Source organism: Protobothrops mucrosquamatus, unplaced genomic scaffold, assembly GCF_001527695.2.
Source record: "Protobothrops mucrosquamatus isolate PMUCROS unplaced genomic scaffold, P.Mucros_1.0 scaffold2584, whole genome shotgun sequence".
Lineage (NCBI taxonomy): Eukaryota > Metazoa > Chordata > Lepidosauria > Squamata > Viperidae > Protobothrops > Protobothrops mucrosquamatus.
This window is the reverse complement of record NW_015388640.1, coordinates 280,403-307,996: the sequence shown is the minus strand read 5'-3', so window position 1 is coordinate 307,996 and position 27,594 is coordinate 280,403. Positions and strand designations below refer to the sequence as shown.

General features: G+C 38.5%; 1 protein-coding gene across 2 annotated transcripts in view; it reads left to right on the top strand.

The window, feature by feature from the left end:
- Nucleotides 1-4,591: 4,591 nt before the first annotated feature.
- The window catches only part of SEC23A (Sec23 homolog A, coat complex II component), a 37,723-nt gene continuing 14,720 nt past the window's right edge, over nt 4,592-27,594 (top strand). Inside the window, exons 1-12 of one of the 2 annotated variants that reach the window (XM_015825292.1) lie at nt 4,592-4,679; nt 11,184-11,420; nt 14,304-14,361; nt 16,168-16,254; nt 17,525-17,761; nt 19,082-19,161; nt 20,581-20,725; nt 21,051-21,209; nt 21,689-21,804; nt 23,212-23,335; nt 24,494-24,574; nt 27,393-27,482. In XM_015825292.1, the coding sequence (XP_015680778.1) occupies nt 11,200-11,420; nt 14,304-14,361; nt 16,168-16,254; nt 17,525-17,761; nt 19,082-19,161; nt 20,581-20,725; nt 21,051-21,209; nt 21,689-21,804; nt 23,212-23,335; nt 24,494-24,574; nt 27,393-27,482 (1,398 nt within the window). In that variant the 5' untranslated portion in view covers nt 4,592-4,679; nt 11,184-11,199. Of the gene's footprint in view, nt 4,680-5,122; nt 5,138-11,183; nt 11,421-14,303; nt 14,362-16,167; nt 16,255-17,524; nt 17,762-19,081; nt 19,162-20,580; nt 20,726-21,050; nt 21,210-21,688; nt 21,805-23,211; nt 23,336-24,493; nt 24,575-27,392; nt 27,483-27,594 lie in introns of those variants that run through there. The other variant, XM_015825293.1, reaches the window with a different exon arrangement.

The window sequence follows — 27,594 nt, the reverse complement described above, 5'->3', positions numbered from 1 at the left end:
TTAACCAAATCATTTTCATGCATATTTTCCACTTCCAAAGTGTATCAATTTGAATGCTTAGTGGATATTAGCATATCAGGTGATGTGTATTTGTGTAATGAGGGAGGTTGTGGCCTAAGGAGATCAACGTTCTATATCAAGGTGTGCATAATTATTTAGGCAGCTTATTTTCCTCAGGGAAAATGGGCCAAAAAAGAGATTTAACTGATTCTGAAAAGTCAAAAATTATAAAAACTCTTTCAGAGGGATGCAGCGCTCTTGGAATTGCTAAGATATTGGGGCGTGATCACAGAACCATCAAACGTTTTGTTGCAAATAGTCAACAGGGTCGCAAGAAACCTGTTGAGAAAAAAAGACGCATATTGACTGCCAAAGATTTGACAAGAATCAAACATGAAGCTACGAGGAAACCATTATCCTCCAGTGCTGTCATATTCCAGAACTGCAACCTACCTGGAGTGTCCAGAAGTACAAGGTGTTCAGTGCTCAGAGACACGGCCAAGGTAAGAAAGGCTGAAACCCGACCACCATTGAACAAGACACATAAGTTGAAATGGCAAGACTGAGCCAAGAAATAGCTGAAGACAGATTTTTCAAAGGTTTTATGGACTGTTGAGATGAGAGTGACTCTTGATAGACCAGATGGATGGGCCCATGGCTTGATCTATAAAACGGGCACAGAGCTTCACTTCGATTCAGACCCCAGCAAGGTGGAGGTTGGGTACTTGTGTGAGCTGGTATTATTGAAGATGAGTTAGTTGGATGTTTTCGGGTTGAAGGTGGACTCAAAATCAACTCCCAAACCTACTGCCAGTTTTTAGAAGGCACTTTCTTCAAGCAGTGGTACAGGAAAAAGTCTCTTTCAAGAAGACCATAATTTTTATGCTGAGCATTGCTCCATCGCATGCATTGCATGCATGGCTAGTCAGTAAAGGCCTTAAAGATGAAAGAATAATGACATGACCCCCTTCCTCACCTGACCTAAACCCTATTGAGAACTTGTGGGCCCTTCTTGAATGGGAGATTTACAGTGAAGGAAAACAGCACACCTCTCTGAACAGTGTCTGGGAGGCTGCGGTTGCTGCTGCACAAAACGTTGATCGTCAACAGATCAAGAAACTGATAGACTCCAAGAATGGAAGGCTTATGACTGTTATTGAAAAGAAGGGTGGAATATTAGTCACTGATTTTTTTTGAAATGTAAAATGTTTATTTGTACATTTTGAGTTGTTTATTATTCTCACTTTAACAGATGCAAATAAACGAGTGAGATGGGCAAATTTTCATTTTTCATTTAGTTGTATGATAATTCTGCACACTAATAGCTGCCCAATAATTGTGCACAGATATTCTCCTAAGAAAGCCAAAACCTCACTTTTACTTTCTTAAATATTCAGGTTTGAAGTTTATTAGCATTTTGGATTGACCGAGAGCACTGTAGTTGTTCAAATAAGAAAATTAATTCTCCAAAATAAAACTTTCCTAATAATTGTGCCCACAATGTAGAGTAGAATAGACTAGTGTGGCCAAGTGTGATTAGACACACAAGGAATTTGTCTCTGGTGCAGAAGCTCTCAGTGTATGTGTAAAACAGAGTAATAATACCAATAAGAGGGGGTAGTAAAGAAGATAAGGATAATAATGCTACAGCTATATAACATGGGTAAATGTATGTAGATTTAGACAGTACCGTGAGAATTATGTGTTCAGTAGAGTAAAGGTATGACGAAAGAAATTGTCCCGTGTCTAGTTCTTTTGGCATGCAATGGCCTATAGTGGCATCTCAAGGGGAGGAGTAGAAACAGTTTATGTCTAGGATGTGAGGGGTCTATAAATATTTTCTTAGCCCTCCTACTGACCTGCACAATATACAGGTCTTCTATGGAAGGTAGGCTGGTTACAGTTGTTCTTTCTGCAGTCCTAACTATCTGTTGAAATCTGTACCTGTCCTGTTTGGTTGCTGTACCAAACCAGACAGCTAGAGAAGTATAAATAACAGATTCAATAATTTGTCAGTAGAGCTGTATCAACAGCTCCTGGGGCAGTCTGAACTTTCTGAGTTGATGCAGGGAGAACATTCTTTGTTGTGCTTTTTTAATGACAGTTCTAATGTTAGGTGTCCATTTCAAGTCCTGGGAGATTATAGAAGCCAAAAACTTGAAGATCTGTATTGTTGATATTGTGTTGTCTAATATTGTAAGAGGTGGTAGAGCTCCTCCTAAAATCCACTCTCATCTCTATAGTTTTAAGCATGTTCAGCTTCAGATTGTTCCGGGTGCACACACAGGGCCAGTATTCAACCTGCTGTCTATATGCAGACTCATCACCATCTTGAATGAGACCAATGACTGTTGTTATCATCTGCAAACTTCAGTACTTTAACAGAGATCCTAAATAATAAAAACTTTACTAAAATGGTTAAAATTACAATTGAAACTAAACATGAACTGATTATGAAAAACCTATCTTGTGCAACTTGTGCTTCTTTGAATAATGTTGGACTGCGATTCCAGATTGGCAATAGAAATTCTATATTTTGGGAGCCCATTGTTGGGGAAGCTGTGAATTGCTTTGGTGTATGATTTTACAGCAGTAAATGCAATAAATTGCAGAACAAGTAAGTGGTATCACCAATATTTGTTCCCCAGTGATGATAATCAGAAATGTTGGTTGTGCTCCTAAACAAGCCTCCTGGATTATTGTAATCCAGTTTTCTGGATTTGCATGATATACTTGATCATAAATTTGCCCTATCTGTAGAATTGCACAACCCTCCATGCTTTGGTGCATGAAGATAGCCATGGTTTGAGGACACACTAATGTAGCTTTTTGCATGTTGGCATCCCCCAAAGTATGATTTCCATCACTATCAGCCAACAAAGTTGCATGACAGTCAATGATGCAAATTGTAGGGCCTTTTTCAGGTGCTGAGGTAATGCTCTCCCCTGGTTCTTGAGTTTCAGAAAAACTTGAGGGCCGTTAACCCTGTGAAAACTTTCTCACAGGCAGGGGTATAAGGTGAAGACAACATAGCATGGCAGGAACAAATGTCAGGGGATGATGGCACTGGGAGTTTGTGCCAAGGGGAAAGGCCTCATTGAAGAAAACATCTACAGGTAATCTTTGATTTACAACCATTTGTTTAACAACTGTTACAATGCCACTGAAAAAAGTGACTTACAACAGTTCTCTCATAATTATTACAGCATCTCCCATGGTTATGTGATCAAAATTTGGGTGCTTGGCAACCAGCATGTACAGTATTTACAATGGTTGCTGATTCCCAGGGTCATGTGATTGCTCTTTGTGAATTTTTCAGCAGGCTTCTAACAAGCAAAGTTAATGAGGGAAGCCAGATTTAGTTAACGATTGCATGATTCACCTAGCAATTGTGACAAAAACAGTAAAATTGGGCATGATTCACTTAACCACTGCCTTGCTTAACAACAAAATTCTGGTTGCAATTGCGATCTTCTGTTGAGGACTACTTGCAGAAGATACAAAGTTACAGAAGGCAGTGATATACCATAAGCAGCATTGACTCTAATGATTCCTAAACACCAGGGGTCTTCAAACCTGGCCCTTTTATGACTTGTGGACTTCAACTCCCAGAATTCCTCAGCCAGGTATGCTGGCTGAGGAATTCTGGGAGTTGAAGTCCACAAGTCATAAAAGGGCCAAGTTTGAAGACCTCTGCTCAACACCAAGGTATTGAATGTGAATCCATCTGATTATCACAGCAGCCATTTGGACTCTCTAATAGTGTTTTTTCAAACTTGGTGACTTTAAGATGTGTGGTCTTCATGCATGCTGGCTGGAATTCTGGGAGTTGAAGTCCACGTATTGTAAAGGCGCCAAGTTTGAAAAACAGCATATGTTACACGTTGTATACAGCAATGTATATGTTGTCTTTTAATTCTGTGGTTAGAATTTCAACAGTTTACATCGGAAGCAGGGAACTATGGCCCCTTTATGACTTGTGGACTTCAATTCCCAGAATTCCTGAGCCAGCATGGCTGGCTAGGAATTCTAGGAGTTGAAGTCCACAAGTCATAAAGGGGCCATAATTCCGGCCCTTGGTTTATATCAGTGTTTCTCAACCTTGACACTTTTAAGGCATGTGGACTTCAACTCCCAGAATTCCACAGCCAGCTATGCTGGCTGTGGAATTCTGGGAGTTGAAGTCCACATGCCTTAAAATTGTCAAGGTTGAGAAACGCTGGTTTATATGAACGCCCAGCTAGAAGATGCACTGAAGAAAAAGGCTGCTGGTCTTCAAGTCCCGGCAGTGACGGGGGCGTTTAAAGCGAGGCGACGCAGCTCACAGACTGCGACGGCCTGGCGCTGAAGGAGGTGGAGCCCCAAACAACGTAGAAAGCGAAAACACCCGCCCTTCGACTTCACGTAACGACAGAGCCTCGCTTGGGTTTTCGCAACCAGCCAGACCTCTCCGCCGGCCTCCCTCTGCTTTTTTTTCCCCCCCTCGCCGGGTGAGGGCCGGGCTAGTCGACTCCTCGCTCACGGCCCCGCCCTTCTCGCGCGCTCTCTGCCCTTTGACGTGGCACGGGTCCCCCCCCCCCCGCCCAGCCATGATTGTTGCGTCGGCGGCGCTCAGCCTGCTGGGTTCCGTGTGCGCGAGGGCGAAGTGAGAGAGGCGGTTGGAGGCTCCCGGAGCAGAGGTGAGTCGCGGGAACGGAAGGAAGGAAGGAATGAAGGCAGGCAGGAAGGAAGGATAGAGTGGGCAACCGAGGAGACTCGGTCCTCCCCGTCTGGCCCGAGGAAGCTGAGGGGGTGCGCCGTCGGGGAGAAACCCACAGTCCAGTGTGTAGGGAGCGGGAAAGGAGGGGGACTTCGACTTCTTCCGAGCCCGTCGACTCTCTAGGAGTTTACCGGGGGATGCTGTCACGCTCCTTTGCCCAGTAACCCGAGATGTCGTCGTGGGCTAAAGCTGGAGGGGGTTCCCTTCCTTTAATTAAGATCGTGTTGTAGAGGTTTCGTCTTCAGAATGCTCTATCCTGGCCACCTTTAGCCCTTCTTCCCCCTTCCTCTTCCAGTCACTTCCCCCGGGATAGCTTTAAAACCCAAACTGGTTTCTGACATTCGAAGAGAGAGAGACTCTCCCAACTTGGGAAGGAAGGTATGGTGGGTATGAATTGGGCAGATCAGTGAGTGGTGCTTCTCTATTGAAGCGGGTGTGTTTGAACGTTGAGAGCATCGGGAGACACGGAACAGTCGTGTGGAGTGGGACTCCCCTTTTTTTCTCTCTCTCTGACCATCCCATATTCTCTGGAAGCCTGTCTAAAATCTGATGCTCCTAGTTGCATTGAGTTGTATCTCTGCAACTTAACGTGCGACATCATCCCTAGATGACATTGTGTATGTTAAGCCTATTTCTAAATCAGAAAGGGGGGGGGAGAGAGAGATCAGTGTCTTTTTTAAAAGGAAGTAGCTGTCGGCAAAAGTGTCAGTAAAAAAGGGAGTTGAATAATGCAAAGGGGGTTCTTAAAATCAAAACATTAAATGGGAAAGGAAGAAGAGAGGACTTAGAGTAGATTACGTTTTTTTGGGGGGGGGGAAAGAAGCTTAGTAGATTTTTGTAAACTTGAATACTTATTTTTTGTAAATTCAGGTGTATCTGCTGCTAGTGGCAAATACTGTCAGTTGTACGAGATAATACATGTATGTTCCTCAAAAACAGTATAGTTCTGAATCAGACAGTAGCAAATATATTATGGCTTGAGCTTTTGTGAATTAGAGCCAAGATGTTAGATGCATGAAGAGGAACTTCATAGAATCATAGGTTTTGAAGGGACCTTGGAGATCTTATAACCCAACCTTCCTCCAAGATAGGAGTCCTTATACCATCTTGGACAAGTGATTATCCTATCCTTGAAAACTTCCAGCAATGGACCACCCACAACTCTGGGAGGCAGGTTGTTTTGTTGATTACTGTTCTCACTGTCAGAAAATTCCTTCTTATTGCCAGGTTGCTTCTTGTCCTAACTGCAGGTGCTATGGAGAATAAGTCGATGTCTCTTCCCTTCGCCTTCAAGTATTATCATGTCTGCCCTCTGTCTTCTCTTTGTTAAGCTAAACATACCTAGTTTTTTCAGCCATTCTAAAGAAGCCATAGAAAGGATTTTGCTTCCAGATCTCTTATAATCTTTGTTGCTCTTTTCTGTACTCTTTCTAGGGCCTCAGGATCTTTTTTGTGTGTGGTGTCAGAACTGGACACAGTATTCCAAATGTGGCCTTACCAGTGCAGTGTGAAGCATATCCCTTGATCTTGATACTGTGCTTCTGTTGATGCAGCCCAGCCTGGGACTGTGTTATCTGTTTTGACAACTGCAGCACATAGCTGACTCATACTTCAGTGGTGGTCCACCAGGACATCTAGATCCCCCTTATAAGTACTACTGTTGAGCCAAGTACTGCCTATCCTGTATCGGTGCATCTGGTTTTTCCTGCTTAAGTGCAGGATATTACTTTTCTTGCCATTGAACTTCATCTTGTTGGATAGGCCCCAATGCTCAAATCTGTCAAGATTCAAGATCTGAATTATGACTCTATCTTCTGAACTGTTAGCAGTTCCCACCAGCTTTGTGGTGGGAAAAAAATTGATGTGCCCTTCAATCCCCTCATCTAGGTCATTTATGAAGATATTGAAGAGCAGTGGTCCCAAAATAAAACCTTAAGGAAGCCCATCGCATACTTCCCTCCATGTAGATGTAGTTCCATTAAGGACCACAAGCTGAGTGGGTTTGGTAGCGGTACTGTCTGTCTTACATTGTTCTATTTTACTGAGAAATAGGCTGTGGTCTACTTTACAAAATTCCTTACTGAAATCTAAGTATGCTGTATCCACAGCATTTTCTTGGTTCACTAATTTAGTCACTTTATCAAACAGGGCAGTAAAAATCGTTTGACATGTTCTGTTCTTAACAAACCAGCTGCTTGATTATGTTTTCCAGGATTTTCCCAGGTATTCATGCCAAGCTGGTTGGTCTGTGGTTTCTTGACTACTCCCCTCCTCCCTTTTTAAAAAAGTTTGGAACCACACTAGCTTTTTCCAGTCTTGGCAGTTCAATGCTTCAGGAGCTCTCAGAGATTTCATTCAATGGTTCCGAGATCACATTTGTCAGCTCCTTCAGTACCCTGTGATGTAACATATCCAGTCCAGGAGACTTGAACTCATTCAGAGCAATTAGTTTCTAACCATTTTTTTTACATTTTTTTAGCCAACATTTCTCTTTTGTCTCCCAGGGTGCTGTTTTTGATAGGTTGGACTATTTTTTTTCCTTTTGCAAAAAGACTGGTGCAAGAAAGGAATTGAGCAGTTCTGCCTTCTCCTTGCTGTCACCTTTTTGTTACCTTCTCCTATTAGTGAACCAACCACGTCCTTGACTTTCCTCTTGCTACTTACCTATTGAATTTTGTTCTTATTTTTGATATTTGTTACAGGTCTTAGCTCATTCTGAGTCTTAGCTGTCCTGACCGTCATTGCAGATTTGGGCTATTTTCTGGTATTCTGCTCTAAGTTACAAGCCCCTCTGTCCGTTCTTTATACTTGTCCTTTTTGTCCCTCAGCTTGTCATATAGTTCTTTGTGCAACCATGCTGGTCTTGTCAAGTGTCTCTTGTTTTACTTGCTATATGATATTGTTTTTGTTTGGGCCTTTATTATCTCATTTTTCAGAATTTCCTATGCACCCTGAATTGTTTTTCCAGCTAGAATTTCCATCCATGGAATGCTTCTTATTCTTTTTCTTAATTTGTTGAAATCATCTCTCTTAAAATCTAGAACACTAGTCCTTCATTTACCCTTACATGCAGTACTGTGAATCCTCAAATGACATGGTTACTCTCTTCCAATATTCCTGCAATTTCCACTTCCTCGACCACTTCATCCCTATTAGTAATTATCCAGTATAGCTGACCCTTTAGTACCCCCTCCCTCTTTTGGGTCATAGAGTTGTCAGCTCTGCATGTTAGGAATCTGTCAGTGTAGTTAAAGTCCCCCTTTACTACAGTGGTGTTTCTTGGACACTTCAACTAATTGATTTATGGAGAAATTCATCTATTTCCTCTACTTGGCTGTGTGGCTTATAATACACACCTATACAATGTCATTTCTTTTTCCTTTGTATTTTCATGTGCCCTAAACTTACATTTTTAAAGAATGAAAAATAGGCAAGAAGCAAGGTTATGGAATATCTGTGATATATTTTTTTGATAAAAAACAGTAACTATCAGATTTTAAAATATGACAAATTAAGATCTTATGTATTTTAATTAAATTTTAGGGATTGAAAATTAATAGTAACTGTGTGTAACGTATTCCATGGGGATTTGCAGAAAAAAACAAGTTATACCCCAAGGTACTAATTTGTAGTCATCTGTTTTCCAGCTTCACTAGGCATATTGAAATAGAATTAAATATATTTTTTAAAAGGATAGCTGAATATATGCAGAAGGTTGTTTCCTGGACTTTGGATTGTTTGTTTAATTGACTACAGTAATAAATAGACATACAGTTGATAAACCTGTTTAGAAAGAAATAAGTCCATGAAAGAGAACCAGGTTGATGTAGTGGTTTATTTTTTATTTATTAAATTTCTATGCCATCCATCTCCCCTACAAGGTGACTCTGGCTGACTTAAAAATTATAGAAACAAGTGAAAAAAATTAAAAGATTGAAGTGAACCAACATTAAAATATTAGTAAAAACTGTGCTAAAACTGCACCTACAAGAGCCAAGAGATGGATGGGATGACGCGGTGAGCGTCCTCTTCTGGGCCCAACTAGCAAAGCCAGGTTTTGATACCCTTCTGGAAGGCCAAAAAGGAGGGGGCAGTTCTCGCCTCCAGTGGAAGAATGTTGGGGCCACAGCAGAAAAAGGCTCTTCTTGATCCACCTGCAGACGTGATCCTTGATTCCTTAGCAGATGGAATCCATAGTGGGCCTCTGCCACTGGCACTAGTGGGGTAGGGTTGTCCCATTGGGGAGAGACAGCTTGTCAGATACCTTAGACCCATGCCATGTAGGGCTTTAAAGGTAACGATCCACAGCTTGAATTGGATCCAGAAGCAAACTGGCAACCAATGCACCTTGCATAGCAGCGGTATTATATGTGCAGCCCTAGGAGCTCTCAGGAGTGTGCAGGCTGCTGCATTCTGCACCAGGTAGAGCTTCTGAATACTGTTCAAAGGTAACGCCATGCAGAGCGCATTACAGTAATCCAGCTGACACATGATTATGGCATGAGTAACCATGGCATCCTAATGAGAAGGAAGGACTCACTGGAGAAGAGCCTAATGCTGGGAAAGATTGAGGGCAATAGAAGAAGGGGACGACAGAGAATGAGGTGGCTGGATGGAGTCACTGAAACAGTAGGCGTGAGCTTAAATGGACTCCAGAAGATGATAGAGGACAGGAAGGCCTGGATGAACATTGTCCATGGTGTCGCGATGGGTTGGACACAATTTCACAACTAACAACAACAACCATGGCATGATCCAGGAAAGGGCACAAGTGGTACAAAATGCAAAGTTGCACAAAGGCCCTACTAGCCACTTTTTGAGCAGGAGTTGTGAATCCTGGAGGACCCCCAAGTTGCGCACTGAATCTGTCTGGGGTAGTGTAATCCCATGCAGAATTAATGAGTTAATGATGATAAATCACCAGATCCAGAAATCCCTTGCACAACTGCAGGCATCGGTACATGATTCATTTTCCCTTTACTAATTTCTCAAAGAACCATGAAGATGCAAAATGGTTACCTACCTGCTTCTAGGGAATTTTAGATACAACCAACTATCATGAAACTTAGTAACTCTTAAATATGACCAGCATTTTATCCTGCCTTTTTCCGATTTGTACTTCAAATGCCTATTTGAATAAGAAATTCTTATTTATTTTATCTTAATATAATACATAATACTGTTGTAGTTAGATAGTTACTTTTATTTAATTCATTCTGTTCAATAGAAGAGGTGGGCTCTGGTTTCTGCTTCTATTGCATACTGCTACTGAGCTTGCACTAAATAGTTTCCAAGTTTTGTGTAGTATAACAGTTGATCTTGATTAGCACCTAAGAATGTATGATGTACAGTGGATAGTAAACTACGCTGAATTTGTTAATTTAAACGCTGTTTTAGGCTGTTTTCAAATGGATGCAAGTGATAACCATGATAATTTATCAAAATAAGATTTTTCAAATTGAAGCTACTTTGTAGGGCAGTGATGGCAAACCTTTTAGAGACCGAGTGCCCAAACTGCAACCCAAAAGCCACTTATTTATCGCAAAGTGCCAGGGCTGCAACAACATTGTGGTGCCCTTGGCGGGGGGCAGTGGGTGGGCGTGGCTGCAGTGGTCACAGCAGACTGGATGAGCGGGCCGGGGCCAGGGCGGCAGGGGCCAGTCCCTCACCATCTAACGCTGCTTGCTCGCTCATTTCCTGCCCTGTCGCTTCCAAATGCCACGTGTTCACTACTCTGACGAACTCTGCTGGGGCAACGGCACGCGTGCCCACAGAGAGGGCGCTGAGTGCCGCCTCTGGCACGCGTGTCATAGGTTCGCCACCACTGTTGTAGGGTAACAGCTTTCAGAATTGCTGTAATGTTTAGGAGTGAAACCGTTGCTTAAGGTACATGTGCTTGTGCATTTGGAAATTTCCAAATTTGCATTTCGCTAAGGAGTGAAACAGTTACTAAACAGAACAGAGACTCTTAATTGTTATTCATTTTCTTTCTATAGTTTTATGGACAGACAAGAATTTTCATATTTTCCAGATAACTAGTAGTGAAAATACATGAATTCCCTAAAACAATGGTCCCCATCCTTTGGCTCGGCTGGAGGGGGAGAGGGGAACTGGGCCGCGGGAGTGGTGGGCTGGCGCGTACGCAACCCTTATGCTAATGGTGGGCTGGCACACACGTGCACGCAGCCCATGCTTGAACAGCAGGCTCACATGCAGGTGCCCGCCGGCCCGCCACTCACACAAGGTGAGCTGCACATGCATGCACTCCGGCCAGCACCTCACATGACCCAATTCCGAAGAGGTCACGGGCTAGTAGTGGGCGGCGACCCGGGGGTTGGGGACCCCTGCCCTTAAATTATTGTATTGCTTTTAATTTATCCTCAAGAACTTGCATGATTAAATTCAATATATATTTTTGCAACAGATACAAGAGCTTCATAATGACAACCTTCTTGGAGTTCATTCAACAAAATGAAGATAGAGATGGTGTTAGATTCAGCTGGAATGTGTGGCCTTCCAGTCGTCTTGAAGCCACAAGAATGGTGGTTCCAGTTGCTTCTCTTTTCACACCACTGAAAGAGCGTCCTGATTTGCCTCCCATTCAGTACGAGCCAGTTCTCTGCAGTCGCACTACCTGCCGTGCTGTTCTAAATCCGTTATGGTAATTTCAATAAATATTGCTGACATGTTATTAGTCTTGTGATTAGTCTTGTGATTAAAAGATTGCATTGTCCCAATTTTACCAATTATGTACAGTCAGTTTTTGTATAGCATTATAGCTGTTTCCTAGAAACTCAGGTGCTATGCACTTTTATGCAATATGAATAACAGAGCTTATAGAAAAAAGAGGGGTTGGGCAGATCATTCAAGAATGACAACACATTCACAATCCAAATATTACCAAACACAACAAATAATCCTATTAAAGTACTTACATAGTTGAAAAATATATTAAATCCATAAGTAATGCAAATTTAGACTCAACTTGACAAAAAGTGAAAATGGCTTGAAGGATAAAACAGGAGGAATTGAGGCTGCAGAGTTATGAAGACAATGGAAGAAAAGGATGACGATGATGATGAGTAGCAGAAGGACAGATGCAGGATTTAGATGAATATGGTCACGTCACATGCTTCTTTTCTAAATAACTGCTTATATGGCTTCAAATAAGATTAAATTCCATGGATTATTCTGCTCCTTTCTGCACTGTGATTGTTGTGTTCTAACCATTGCAAATTCTTCCCATATACAATTAGAACTGAAGAAATCACTGAAGCAGAATGCTTTTTTTGTTGGCTTGCTGGACAATAACTTCTACTTGACTCTCATAAATTGTTGCGGATCTTTGGTTGAAAATTACTTTGCATGGGATTGAAACAGCTTCTCTAAGTCCTCTTCCTCCACTTTGTCAAACCTAGCCTGCTTAGTGAGAACAGTACAATGTGCTCTTATTTGGAAAACTGTTTTATGTGGTCAATGCCTTTCAAATCATAAAATCAGAAGGGCCATCAAGAACTATGACAGTAGTCTGTTTTAACCTCATTTTGAGCTTACAGTAGTACAAATTGCATTATTTATGTTGAATTGCTGCAAAAAATTAGGAACTGTGCATTTTTATCTTCAGTAGTTGTGATTGCCATCTTATATAACAATGTATAAAGTCAACAATAACTCTGAAGTTCTTGATGCTCTCCTTGGTAGTTCCTTGACTGGAGTATTGTTTTCTGCTTGACTTCACCCCTACCAACACTGGCAGGGCAAACTACAGTATATGCACAGGTGGCAGCCTCTCCCTTCACTAGCTCCGATTATGTTACATAGTTGGGTAATGAAATATACTGCAAGAAACTACCAAACTCAGAGACCACCAAGGACTCCACAGTTCAGCCCTAAGCAATATATTCTCTTCTCTTGGCAGCAGTAATTCTCTGACTGAGAGGCTGGAAGAGAATTGTTGTATTAGGAAACAAAAAAAAATGTAATGGCCAAAGGATGATTTGATATACAGGTAGTCCTTGACTTACAATTATTTGTGACTGTTTGAAGTTACAAAGGCATTGAAGAAAGTGACATGACCGTTTTTCACACTTAGGACCATTGCAGCATCCCCATGGTCATGTTATCAAAATTCAGACGCTTGGCAACTGGTTTGCATTTATGATGGTTGCATAGTCCTGGGGATCCTGTGATCACTTTCTATGACCTTCTGACAAGCAAGGTCAATGGGGAAGCCAGATTTACTTTACAACTGCGTTACTAACTTAACAATTGCAGCGATTCACTTAACAACTGTGGAAGAAAAGTTGTAAAATGGGAAAAATCACTTAACTGTCTTGCTTAGTAGCAGAATGTTTGGGCTCAATTGTGATCATAAGTCGAGGACTACTTGTATTGTCCAAAACAACTAGATTCATAAAATCCACATTTTTGTTCTTACAAACACTTCAGTTTTGTTTTCTTCAACTTAAGATATCCTCAGATGTGTTAAGTAGAAGATAAATGAAGCTCTGGTCTATCATTTACCCCCCCCCCCCTTGCTGTGTCTGATATGGACCCCAACAGTAGATCCATTTTAAGGCTTGGTAATTGGCCGCATGATAAAAAGTAACAGGCTTCAATTTTCAGGTTGCTGCTTTAATCATTATAGTCAATTTATCCTTAACAGCTTTGCATCCTGGAGCTCATGCTTCCTTCCCTGATGTGATGGCTTGTTTTCCAATGAAAACCAATTACATCAAAGCTGAATAGCTGAATAATGTAGTCTTTGTAGTCAATTGTTATTTTTTATTATTGCACAAAATACCTTCAGCAAAAAACTTCCCGTTATTTTCTCAGCATTTCTTCTGATTGTCTGTAATATTGCTAATAGCACACACAATGTCACATATTTCATTTATTTCAAAAAAGTTTGAAAATTTCAAAGTTTTTCTGTGATGCTAAAGCTTTTCTGTTTTTTTCTCTGCCTGAAATTTTATCACCAGTATGTTTCTTTGGTATATTTTTTCAACTAGTGTATTTATTTGGAGGGGGGAGAAGCATACTTGAGCTGTAATAACAATACCCCAGAACTGAGGAGAGAGCTGCAACAGACAGTAACAAAATACCATATATGTGGTAACTGATTTGAGTAGGCAGTGAATAAAGCAGCAAACTATTGTGTTTAACTGGTTATAGCTTGCTATGTTCATTTGTCATTTCTGATTAGTGCCATATTGAAGTTCAGGAAAATTATGTGTAAATCATGCTATGCTAACACCATTATCTTATCAATTGTATATGAGTGAATTAGTATTGCATATATATGCTACAGTATATGAGAACCGACTCTACAGTGAACTTAGCCAGCCCAGCAAATACTGATTAGAGAGGAGCTAAAATAGAACATCCAAAGAGTTAAACTTATTAATAAGTTTTGTTAAATAAAATCTAGAGATGAAAGTATATAATGAATATAGAAAGTAATCTATATTCAGATTTGAGCTTGAAACTGCATTATCTCATTTGTATTCATAATTTATTGAAACATTTAATATTATGTTTGTAGCCAGGTTGATTATCGAGCAAAACTATGGGCTTGCAATTTTTGTTATCAGAGAAATCAGGTAAGTCAACATTTATATTTGTCCCAGCTATTTTAACGTGGGTTCTTTTTTTTTTGCTTTATTAAACATACAGATACTATAGTGATAGCATGGTGAAAATAAAAAGATGCAAAAATCATTTTGATATGTAGAAATGAATCGATGTTAAATCTGAAATAATAGTTAGCAAATGTTGAGTAAGTAAAGAAAAAGGAATTGTAAATCCTGGAAAAGAAGTGTCATTTTCTTCTTTGTTGAAAAAGGATTACATTTTTTGAGAAGCAACATTGTATTAGTCATTTTTTACATGTCAACTGTAGATTAATCGTTCTGATGATGTCTATGGGTAATCTTCACTTAATGACTAGAATTTCCATCATTAAGCAAAACGGTAACTAGGCAAAGCACCATTTGACCACTCTTTAGTGATGGCAGTTCCTATAGTCCCAACTGCGGTTGTTAGGCCAGGACCATGCCAACATTTGGGAAGGATCTCCTGCCTACCATGCTCGCTTCCGCTTCAAGACTCTCCATCTATTCATATCTCCATCACTGTTGTTTTGGCCACCCTGCATTTTGCTGGTCTTATTCCTACTCTCCAGCTGATCTTCATTATGATCTTGTTTCCTCTGCTGCTAGCTTAGGATCCAGGCGTTGGGCAAGGGTAAAGCCCTGCAACGGAGCCTTGCCTGCTAAAGGGAGCTTGCTGGGCTTGTCTGATGGGCCGGCAAGGCACGGTGTGCTCCATTACCAGGCGAGACAGGAAAAGCTACAGTGAAGGTGGGGGCAGTAAGGAAGGTGCTATTCAAGGTGACAGCAGAATTGGAGGAAGCTGAAGGCTAGAGACTTCCTGAAGGTGCAGTGTGTGGAAGCACTCCTGGAGAACCAGTCTGCCAGGTTTCAGCAAGGAGTGGAGGCAAGCCTGCTATGAACAGAACCTAGGCACTGTCCCTCTGTTCTCTGTGGCTCAGCCTATCTTCTGCAAAGCCTTGCAAAGGACTAGCAGCTTCCAATGCACTGAAGCTCACAGACCTGTTCTCCCATGGCACTTCTGACATGTGCTCTGTAGCTCTTGTCCCTCCACTTCTTCCAATTCTGCTGTCACCCTGAGCAGCATCTCCTGCACAGTCTCCACCTTCATCTGGGAGTCACCGCCTTTTCTGCATAGCCTAGCAATGGAGATGTCCTCCCTTTGCCATCCTGCTGCCTCTTCCCTTATAGGGCCTGGCAAGCTCCCTTCAGCTGACAAAGCTTGCCATCCTGCTGCACTTTCTGTGTTCATCCCAGGGCTGCACCCTTGTCCGGGTCCTGCATCCTGGGCCCATAGGAGGAGGAAGAAGGCTGTGAAGATTGGCTAGCGGCAATGGCAGTGGTGGGTGAGGGGGGGTAGCAGGAGTATGTGGCAGAGTGCAGGTGATGAAAAGGATAGAACCCAAATATTGATCATGTGACTGGGCGGGTCCTGCATTGGCCAGAACTCCAAGGATGACTGGTTAACTACCAGTTGTTCAACGACACTGTAACTTTGAATGGTCACTGAATAAACCAAATAACACAAATAGCAATTTGTTGTCGTCAGCCATTCAGCTGTGTCCAATCCTCGGCCACTCTAATTAATATCAAATTAAGTCCAAAAATAAATTGACGGCTGACATTCCTTATTTTGATGTGCACCCCAGGCTAAAACGATGAATGGTTAAGTCTGAAAGATTTCAGGTAGAGTGATATGGTATTGATACTAAGATGCACAGATAGAAATAAAGATAGTAATAAAATTCAGTGTGATGTGTTAGGTTTATATAAACATTTCTGTCATTTTTCTTTCAGTTTCCTCCTACATATGCTGGCATATCTGAGATGAACCAACCTGCAGAACTTCTACCGCAATTTTCTAGTATTGAATATGTTGTACAGGTAAATATTACGATTAAAAATTTAGAGATGAGTGTTGAACTAGTGAACAATAGTAGAGGGGGAAGATGTGATGACCACTATGGCAGCATATTATAACAATATGCATTATCATTTGTTAATACAGTGGAATAAATCAGAATTATGCTCTTCATTGTTTGGCATAATTTGATGTGATTTGTAAGAACAGCATAGATATTTCTCAGATGATAGCATAGAGATGGTTGCTCAGCATTATAGATGTTACCTATCACATTTGTTTTTAACTCATGGAACAATATAATAACATAAATCTGAATTGCACAGAAATATGCTCAAATTCTACATTTGCAAAACTCAACACATAACACTTTGTGAATATTTCTTTATTGTTAAAAAAAAACCCTAAACGTGAAAGAAGCATAAAATAGGAAAGCAAAAAATCAGTAAGAGTATTACAAATATTATAAAACTGAAAAACATTTTCAAAGTAATCTTAGACTATATATTAAGATATGTCAATTTAACAATTCATATATAATTAAAATCAAGATAATATGCAAGAATTCATAGCAATAAACAATATAGTATATTTTTAAAACCAAGATGAGGAAATAGTAATTTCTCTCTACTCTAAAAATTCTATCCTTGTTTAGCAAGTCATTGAGAAACTCAGCTAATAAAAGCTTAATGTTAGAAGAAATCTTAACACTCATAATTATGGGGAATTATAATCTGGTAATGCTTTCCATGTTGAACTGGATAGTTCATTGGATAGTTTTCCATCCAATTTGTTTATGTTTTAACATTGATGCATACTCCCACTCTAAACTTAATTTGCCATTTGGATTATACATAATTTCCAGTGGGAAACATAGATTATTCTAGAATTGTAATCAGTTTGATATATTTTGTGATAATCTGTGGTGTTAATGTAAAAATAGCAGGTGGGAAAGAGAACTCTTCAGAATTTGTTTTATCTTATTTGGTTATAAATTATTTTCTAGAATTATTGGGCTTTGTAGTATTCTTACCAAATAGGAGAAAATGATGTGACTTGAATATTACATTTATAACAATTTTTAGAGAATGAATTATATACTATATTATTTGTAGTGCAGTATCAAACACTTAAATGTTTTGATCAGTAAAAGGGATAACAAACACTCCAAAATTGGTTTTGGCATTATTAGTCTAATAACACTATTGACTTTGATCTGTATTGCATGCTAATTTGTCATGGTTCTTTTGTGAATTGATAATATTATTACAATGTTTTTCATTTTACTTAAAGCGTGGACCTCAGATGCCTTTGATATTTCTTTATGTTGTTGACACTTGTATGGAAGATGAAGATTTGCAAGCTTTGAAAGAATCTATGCAAATGTCATTAAGTCTCCTACCTCCTACTGCTTTGGTAGGGCTTATTACTTTTGGGAGAATGGTGCAAGTTCACGAGCTTGGCTGTGAAGGTATTTCCAAAAGTTATGTGTTCAGAGGGACAAAGGATCTATCTGCAAAACAACTTCAGGTAGATAATCTGTCATTTAACTTGATCACTTTATGATTGTTGTGTCTTGGAAAATAGAAGAAGAAAATGTCTACTGAACAAAGTATTATAGTTCAGGAGTTAAAATGCATTTTCTGATTTTAACTACATTTGATTTTAAAAATGTTGAAATGACATTCTTAAATCTCAGGGGAAATATTATAAAGATTGAATTACCTGTTCAGTACTGTCAATGTACCATACTCAACTTTAAAGCTGCCATTAGTACTCCTAATCTTCTACTTTAAGATCATTAAAAATAGTAGAAAGATGTAATACAGATTTTATACACGCAAATGTGCCGTCTAATACTGAAGTAGGAAGATGTATTCGCTAGACTCATAGTTCCATCTAGTCAGGCTTTCCTCCTCTCAGGAATCCTTTTCCTTTTTCTTCTTGAGACTTGAAAGCTCAGTAATGAGTGAATTGTATAAGCAGATGGGAAGAGAAGCCTTGGACAGGTATGTCAGAAACTCATGCTCAAACTTGATTCTTAATTATAAGGGGAAATAATAGGATTCAGAAAAGGAAGCCAGATAAGTGCTTGAAAATGAAAACAAAAAGCTAATCTTACTAATCTACAATAAACATCAAGGTAGCATAGCAATGAACAGCTTAGGCAGAAAGCTAGGTATCATCCTTAAACAAGCCTAGACTATATATCAGTTGGAAACTAGGAAAATATACTTTTTTAAAATTCAAGGGAATGGTATAATAGAGCTGTTGATCTAAAAGAGGGTTTTGACCCACTTTGGCAGATTTGATATACAAGTTGGATTATGGATGGCAGCTCTCTTGGTCAATAATGCTTGTAGGTTTTTTTTTTAAAAGCACTGTTGATATAATGAACAGAAGGAATAATCTTGAGGACCAAGAAAAATTGCAACAAGACAATGGTCAGATTAAAAGAAATCTGAATCTGGGACAGAATGTAATTTCAGAAAGCATCTCAGATATGATCCTCCCTAATTCACATGAAGAAAAAAAAAGAGGGAGGGGAAAAGCACATTCAGACTTGCAAGATTTTGTTGCCATAACCCTGTACTAAAACCCTAGTACTGTATTGGCTTGCATGTCTTTGATTCCCAAGTTGGTCTATCTTGGAGACCTTCATGAGAACTAGGGAAGATCATCTCTCAAATTATATTTTTGCCCCAAACTCAGATTTCTTTTATCTGACCCTTGTCTTGATTACAGCTCTTCCTCTCCTCAGGGTTATTCTTTCTGCTGACTTCATATGGATAGTTATTATTTTGAGTGATTTGCCAAATATATAACTGTTCTGTTATGCACTGTTCATAGGAAATGCTAGGACTTACAAAAATCAATGTATCACAAGTGAGTCGTGGTCCTCAGGTACAACAGCCACCACCATCTAACAGGTATCAATTTTTATTTTAAAAAAGAGTACTCTAAATGGCTTTACACTAAGTTCTGCTTTGTTATGTATCTCCATAATTTATTTTATCAGTGCTGAACCCTTATGAACCAGCATCAATCAATTTATTCATTTATTTTGGCTAAGAACCAAAAAGATCAGGGTAGTCTACTAATAAAACATTATATTATTTTGGTTTGGTCTATGTTGGTCTCTTCAATAATTTGGGTTATATCCATTGTTATCATGGTGACTATGAATTCCTGAATGGGCCCAGTTTCCATCCCATCTAGGAGCAAATTGAAGCCTCCAAGAACTATAAACCTTGGAGTCTTTGCTGCCAGTCTGCTGAAAGAATTTAGCAACTCAGATACAAATTTTGCTGTGGAGCAGGGAGACTGGTATAGCAATTATTCCCTAGAGCCCAGCTTCAACCAGAGTGTTTCACACCTGTTTATCTGTGGAAAAGGGTTTCTGAAAGTGTTTGAAGTCTCATGGATGACCAACTGCCATTTTAACCCACGGCACCCCACCTGGACTTTTGGCTGGTGCCAAACCTTACACCTAGGTGGTAATATCTTTGAGAGGGGAAACCCTCCCTTCCAAACCATCCAGATCTTGGTTATACTTGCTAGGTCAGCTGCTTCATCCACAATCTTATGGTGGATGTGCATGATCTTACTGCATGCCAACTTGGTGTTGAGTAACAGCAGACAGAGCTGAAGACCTCAATGATCCCATGATGTGGACTCAAGGATGACTACTAATACATGGAAGGCAAGACACATCTTAATCACAGACTTCATCATTCTTGCAAGCAGCCCATCCTTAGCTTCTCTCCATATTTTCCTCTTTTAAAGTATATAGTAATATAGAACAACTTTTTAAAAGAACACGCTGGTAAGATTTTAAGTGTGTTTGAGTAGACATTGCATATGCTGTTTCTGTAGATTGAACAGCTTTCAGTAGGTGTCTTCTTCCAAATGATCAGCATGTTAAATAAAAACAAAATAAATACAGACTGAGAATTTCATCCGGTCATGAATTATAATTTCGTTCATTTGTACAGTAGATTACAGTTTTACAAACTTGATAACTGCAGAATGAATGTTAAATCATGTTTGAGAAATTGAAATTGTAGAACAGTATATTAGTATATTCATATTTTCCAAAATGAAATCCCAAACATTTTTTTTTGCTAGAACTGCTCTCATTGGCATTATTCTTTTCTTTTCCTTTGACCTTGTTGCTCATTGTCAAAACATTCTTTAGAACAGATTTTGGGTGGGAGACAGGTGTAGATAAATGGGAAGAGCTCATAGGATGGGTTCCTTCTTGTGTGAGGCTGGATTTCACTTCCCAGTTGAAAACATAAAATTTTAAATGGTTTCCCTGAGAGCAAAACTGTTTTTATTCTTTCTAGATTCTTACAACCAGTACAGAAAATAGACATGAATCTCACGGATCTCTTGGGTGAACTGCAACGAGATCCTTGGCCTGTTCCCCAAGGGAAAAGACCTTTGCGATCTTCTGGAGTGGCTCTTTCCATAGCTGTAGGACTGCTAGAGGTAACAAGTTATCTCTGATATAGGAGAATAATTAAGTTAATGTGGGTTTGATTTAAATTAGAAAGATAACTATTTTTAAAGATGGTAAATAATTTTCTGAAACATTTTATCACAAGTATTAAATTTACTAAAATTTGAGCAATAATTATTTTTTCAACTCTACATATCTAATTTGGACAGTGAGAGGGACAGTAAATTTAATACATAATTAAATAAATAATTGATACTGCAGTTTCTTTTAGAACATGAATAAACAGTTCTAAATATCAATGGAATGGCTTCAGGAAGCTCATTTGTTTCTTGACTTGTATTTATTATCCTGTAGTGTACTTTCCCTAATACTGGTGCTCGCATAATGATGTTTATTGGTGGACCGGCTACCCAGGGGCCTGGGATGGTTGTGGGAGATGAACTTAAGCTCCCTATAAGATCTTGGCATGACATTGAAAAAGATAATGCCAAATATGTTAAAAAAGGTACTAAGGTAAGAGACTCTATAAATGTTACTTTCCATTTATGTTATCTAAGAAGTGTGTTTGATACATTCCAAAATGACCTGGTCTTTAGATTATACATATTTTCCAGAATTAAAAAAGTCTTTACATGTTTACAGTCTTTCTAAAAATATTCTTGAGAAACATTCTGACAGTTATAGGGTTCAGATGGTTTACTAAAAAAATACCGATGGACAGTATATCAATTTAAATTAAAATATGTTTCAAGAGCTGTGTTTGTATAAACATGCTTAATAGATACAATTTTGAATATTTTGTTGACATTTTTGTTTATCTTACATAATCGGGGAAAGAAATACAATAAGTCAATACTATAAAAATATACTGAGAAGGATTAAAAGGGTGTACAGCATTTAATCTTCATCTTTTTGTCATAAAGTTGAATACCTTGTGTTAACATATGGCTATAGAAACTCACGTAATTGGAATAAATTATATTTTTGTATAGCATTTTGAAGCTCTTGCAAATCGTGCTGCTACAACAGGTCATGTTATTGACATCTATGCTTGCGCATTGGATCAGACGGGTCTTTTGGAGATGAAATGTTGTGCTAACTACACAGGGTAGGTAATATATGAAAGTATATATGTAGGAATAATATAATTTACTGAAGAAATATTATTTCAATAAACTGTTAAAGAAAATCATTCACTATATGTGCCAACTGGACTTGCATCTATGAGCATATGTAGTTAGCATAAAGCCAAAACTTTTGATGCTTCTGAATAGATTCATAAATATATATTTTTTCATATATCGTAAAATATGTGTATCATTTAATTCTGGAGCCCTATTAGGTTAAAATGCCTGTGCTCACATTGCTAAATAGGACCCATGGATAATGCTTGACTTACAGCCAAAATTGGGACCGTTCACCCATCTCTTCCTCTCAGTCAATGCTTTGGGCGGGCATTGAATTTCGATCACATGACCGCAGGGGCGCTGGGACAACCATCCATTTGTTTAGCGCCTCCATAGCTTTGAATGGTCACAGAATGAATGGTTGTAAGTTTAGTGCTCTCGGCAGCTGTTCTTCAAATGAGTCCTGCTTGGTGAATTTTATTTCTTCACTAGACAACCCCTTGGGCCAGAGGTCCCCAATCTTTTGAGCACCAGGGACTGGTTCCGTGGAGAGAGTTTTTTCTGCAGACCGGAGAGGGCGTGGTTTCATGCACTACCTGCATCCCGCGGATGGGGCTTGTTTGCGCAGCCCGGTTTCAGGCATGCTGCGGCCCAGTGCCGGTCCATGGACCAGGGGTTGGGAACCCCTGCCTTGGGCCATTGCTTCAGAGATGCTTTCTTATCAGATTCCTCAGTGCCTTTAACAACAGTAGAGCTTCTAATATTTCTTAAAAATTCTTAAAAGTTCAGGGAGGTACAGTATTCAGAGATGTATTTGCCTTGAAAGTCCATGTTGAACTGTACAGCAACATCAGGAGTTCACCACAGGAAATGTTTTATGACATTTTGTAGTATGTCATAATGCTTTATGATAATTCTATATTATGAACAGTTTTAATTTTTTTGTGTCAAATTTCAATTTCATGGAAGTCATGGGTCATGGATTTTGAATGCATTTTGTAATTTAGCTATTCTGTAACTTGAGATACCTTGCTCAAAATTAGTTACCCTATGATGCACTGTTTCACCCATTTAAAGGTTATGGGAATCAGAGTTTTTATAGTATATAGATTACGTATGTTCTTGAATAAATTGTATATTAAAAATCAGTATACATAAAGTAAAGTGACAGATGCCACATCATTTGTTTATGTCTGATGACCACTTTTAAACATTACATTCACAAATATGAAAAAATTGTAAAGAAATATGAAAGGACAGAGGTTTTTCCAGATGCAGATATGTGCAGTTGTGGTAGGAGACCAGGTTCTGAAAGCAATAAATGACAATGTAACTGTTCTTTAGGACTATCCATCTCTGTGTCTTACTTTTTTTTTGTCTTCATTTAGAGGTTACATGGTAATGGGAGACTCTTTCAATACATCTTTGTTCAAACAAACATTTCAGCGGGTGTTTACAAAAGATGCACAAGGGCAATTCAAAATGGGATTCGGAGGTACCTTAGAAATCAAGGTAAGGAATGACATTTACTATAAAAAAATAAGGTTCTGGTGTTCTTATCCTGTAAAATCTTACTGTGCACTCAGAGCTAAACAGACTTTTGTGGAAAGGGAGTATTCTAGCAGTAACATTCAGCTTCAATTTTTAATCCTTGGATTGAAGTACTTTATTTCACTGTGAGAATAAACTGTTTAAATTGTACAGCTTCTTTTCAGAATGAAGTACAACACTGACTGATGTCCTTGGGTTAAAGACGCAAAGTAAACTTTTAACTGTGCAGCTGTAATACTGCACTCATTGTTTGGCTAAACTCTATTAATTTTATTTCTTACTAGCCCACAAAATAAATTGCTAAATATATTTTATGTTCCTGTGCAGTTACAGCAAACTCTCTAGTGCATGGGAATATAATCATAAATAGGATATTTAGATTACATTCACATGATGTACTGAATATTTAATAGAAATGTTTCTCGCTGTGAGCATTTTTTTCCTGTCTGCCATTTCAACAGTTGAGCAGCAGCATATGAAATCAAAGTACTATTATATGGTTACCCATATTTTGCTGGAGTAATGAAATGCTGCTTGAGAAATAAAATAATATTGAAAAGAGGCAATAGATTTAGTAGTAAATGCAGATTTTTCATACTGAGGGCTAAGTCTAAGTTCTGGATTCCCAGTTTAAAAATATCTCATCCTGGTGAGCCAGTACCACTGAGAATTCTATAACAACTGGCCTCTATGCATCAGTAGTTATGATTTTATATAATGCTGAATTGTGAAATTAGAAGGCTTCAAAGGACAATAGAAATACTCTAATTCAGATTCTTCCTCCTAAAGATCACCCAACCTCTGTAACCTATCACTCCTCTAAAGGAAAATAAATATTTTAAATTTAAAGAAAACTGAGTCATTTGATATAATATGAGAAAGTCGTGCATAAACACCAAAAAACCTTTCATGCAAAATATGTAGTTTTGAGAAAGAAACATGACCATTTGTTTAGCAAAATCATAGATGCTATTTTTCAGAGATTGACTGGTTCTGCTCCAAATTTATTCTAGATAGAACAGTTACTTAGTTTCACTTTTACAGGCTATGGTAAAATTACTAAAGTGAATTTTAATCCACTTTTTTATATTATTCTCTTTTACTTTGAAATCTATATAGACTTCAAGAGAAATAAAGGTATCTGGAGCAATTGGACCCTGTATATCTCTCAATTCAAAGAGCCCTTGTGTATCAGAAAATGTAAGTTATCTAAAATGAAAATCAGGTATCATAAATCCACACCATTGCTCTTTTTAACATATGAAATACAATAGAAATTTTATACTTTGTCAAATATCCTAAATAATTATTTTGTTACTTAGATACATGATTGATTATATGGCATCAAGTCAGTGTCAGTTCTTAGTGACCACATAGATATTCTCCTGGAGGAACTCTTCCCAATCTGGTCCTTCATCTCTTCCAATGATGCAGTCACTGCCATAGTAACAGTCCACTTTACTACTGGTCCTCTTTTCTTTACACTTTTCCCAGCATTAAAGATTTATCCAAGGGTATCTTGGTCTTCACATAATGTGTCTGAATTAAGATAATTTGAACTGGCATTTGTATCTCGAGCAAGAATGCTGTGTTTATTTTGTTTGATGGTTCATTTATTTTTCATTTTCTTGGCTATTCATGGTATTCTAAGAAGTCGTCTCCAACACCAAAGTTTCAAAATATCAATACTCTTTCTATGCTGCTTCTTCAAAGTCCAGCTTTCGCTTCTATAGTGTTACAGAACATGATATCTCAATATCTTTTCTTTCATTGCTACTCTAGTAAGTAGGTCTCTGACATATTTCTTGATTGCTGGTTACTTTACTGTTGCTAGTTGATCCTAAAAGGTAGAAGCTATCCAGCATTTCAATATTTACACTGCCAATTCTAAGGCTGGTTGCTGTACCTTTTGCCATTAGGTTGGTCTTTAATCTTATTCCCACTGCTTTCATTACTAGTCCTTGGGGATCATTTGCATTTTCAACTATCAGAGTAGTGTCATCAGAATAGCACAGGCTATTGATTTTCCTCCTTTAATTTTAAAAACACTGATATCTTCTTCCAAACAAGCTTCCCCCAATATGTATTCCACATGTAGGAAGAATATGACAGTTTGGGGAACTTGTTAAGGTGCTGGCCTAGAAATCAGGAAACTGTGAGTTTGAGGCATCTCTTAGTCATGAAAGCCAGGTAGGTGTCTTTTGAGTCAATCATTCCCTCAGCCCAACTCACCTCGCAGGATTGCTGTTGAGGATAAATAAAAGGCAGGAAGTATTAGGTGTGTTCATAGTCATATACAATATATCTAAAAATAGCAGGATAAATATATAACAATAATAGAATGCACAGTCTTGTTTCACTCTTTTGCCATCCTGCAGCCAATCTGTTTCGCCAAGTTCTGTCTGTACAGTACTGTGGCTTCCTAACCTGTGGATAGGATTTTTGCATGAGGACAATGAGATGTTCTGGAAAAGCCTTTTAATTGTCTGCATAAAATTTTCCTTTCCACCATTCAGAAATGGTGGAAAGCTGTAATCTTCTAGAGCAAATTCTGAGGTACCTAGGCAGCTATGGGTAAAAAGAAAACAAATGGTCTGCCCATGTGACTTGGAATTCCATCTACTATTATTTCCATCTACTATCATCTAGTGTAATTTTTAATATATACTTTTAAAACAAAAATTTGACTTGTCTTAAATTTTAGGCAACAATAGCAATAGCACTTAGACTTATATACTGCTTCACAGTGCTCTGCGGCTCTCTCTAAGTGGTTTACAGAGTCAGCATATTGCCCCCAACAATCTGGGTCCTCATTTTACTGACCTTGGAAGGATGGAAAGCTGAGTCAACCTTGAACCGGTGAGAATCAAACTACTGGTAGTCAGCAGAATTAGCCTGCAATACTGCATTCCAACCACTGCACCATCATGACTCCTAATTTCAAAAATGGATATTTTTTTAATTGCATTCTGCTCTCTCTTACTTAACATTCAGAGTCATTGGGAGTTGGTTGGTGTATACACCATCATCATTCACTAGATTCTTTTTTTATAGATTAGCCTGAGTGGCATCCAAAGGTATGATTCAAATTTTCTCTTTTCTTCTCCTGGCCTACCTGTGTCCTCCAAATCCACCATAGAGGATTATGGAATCCTCTGGAGCAGATTTGGTGGACAAATAGTGGAAGGCAAGAAGAGAAACACTGGTGAAACATTGAATTTATTCTTTGATTAAGGATTCATGTACACTGCATCATGAAATATAACTGCAGGAATCAGTCCAGGCAATTATCAGGAATCAAAACTGACTCCAAGGCGCACACACAAACACAGACTTTATTTCATATCACACATATATTACTTTAGCAACATTCTTATGAAGCTGTTAGAGGTAAGGTAGATAAAGTCTGGGCTCATTTACTTTACCGCTTATGCTGTCTTTCTGGTTACTATCACTGAAATAGCTCTTGTATAACTGTTCAGGGCATTTGTAATTTCATTATTACAGAACTTACTATTTTGTTTCTTTTTGTATCTGCACAAGGAACACCTTGCTAAGTATTAGCATAGATACTCTGTTGTTTTCTCTTTGGCCATAAGGTGGCATTTTGTTGCTTCCATTTTAAGATATTCCATCATGCATCTGAAGTAGGCTTTAGTCTCTCAAAATGTTTTTTAAATATAGAATGAGTTAAGCCTTTGAAAACTTTTATCCTTTTTGGATAGGGCATTATTAGAGTTCTAGAAATAATGATTCTGTGGGTTTTACTTCAAGGGAAACATGCACTAGATATGGAATCTTTAGGGAGGAAACTCTAAAAAATTAGTCTGTATTTGCTTTTTATTTTTTCCTTCTAAATGATTAGTTAGTAGTTGTTGCTGATTTGTGTTGTCTAGGGTATCATGAAAAAAGTCTCATAAGGTAGTGTTCTAATGTAATACATCTAAAATCACTTAAATTTTACTAGTATGTAGCAGATTGTATTATTACTACAAATTCATTTGCAATCTCCTTACAGGAAATAGGAACAGGGGGTACTTGTCAATGGAAGATTTGTGGACTTAATCCCACTACAACTTTAGCTTTGTATTTTGAGGTGGTTAATCAGGTAAGAGAAAAGTAGCTGAATATGCTTTATTGAGAATAACAGGGTTGCAAAAAGGGAATTATTGTAGTTTTACAATTATGTGTTTCTACAAGGATATTGTTACTATTTTTTT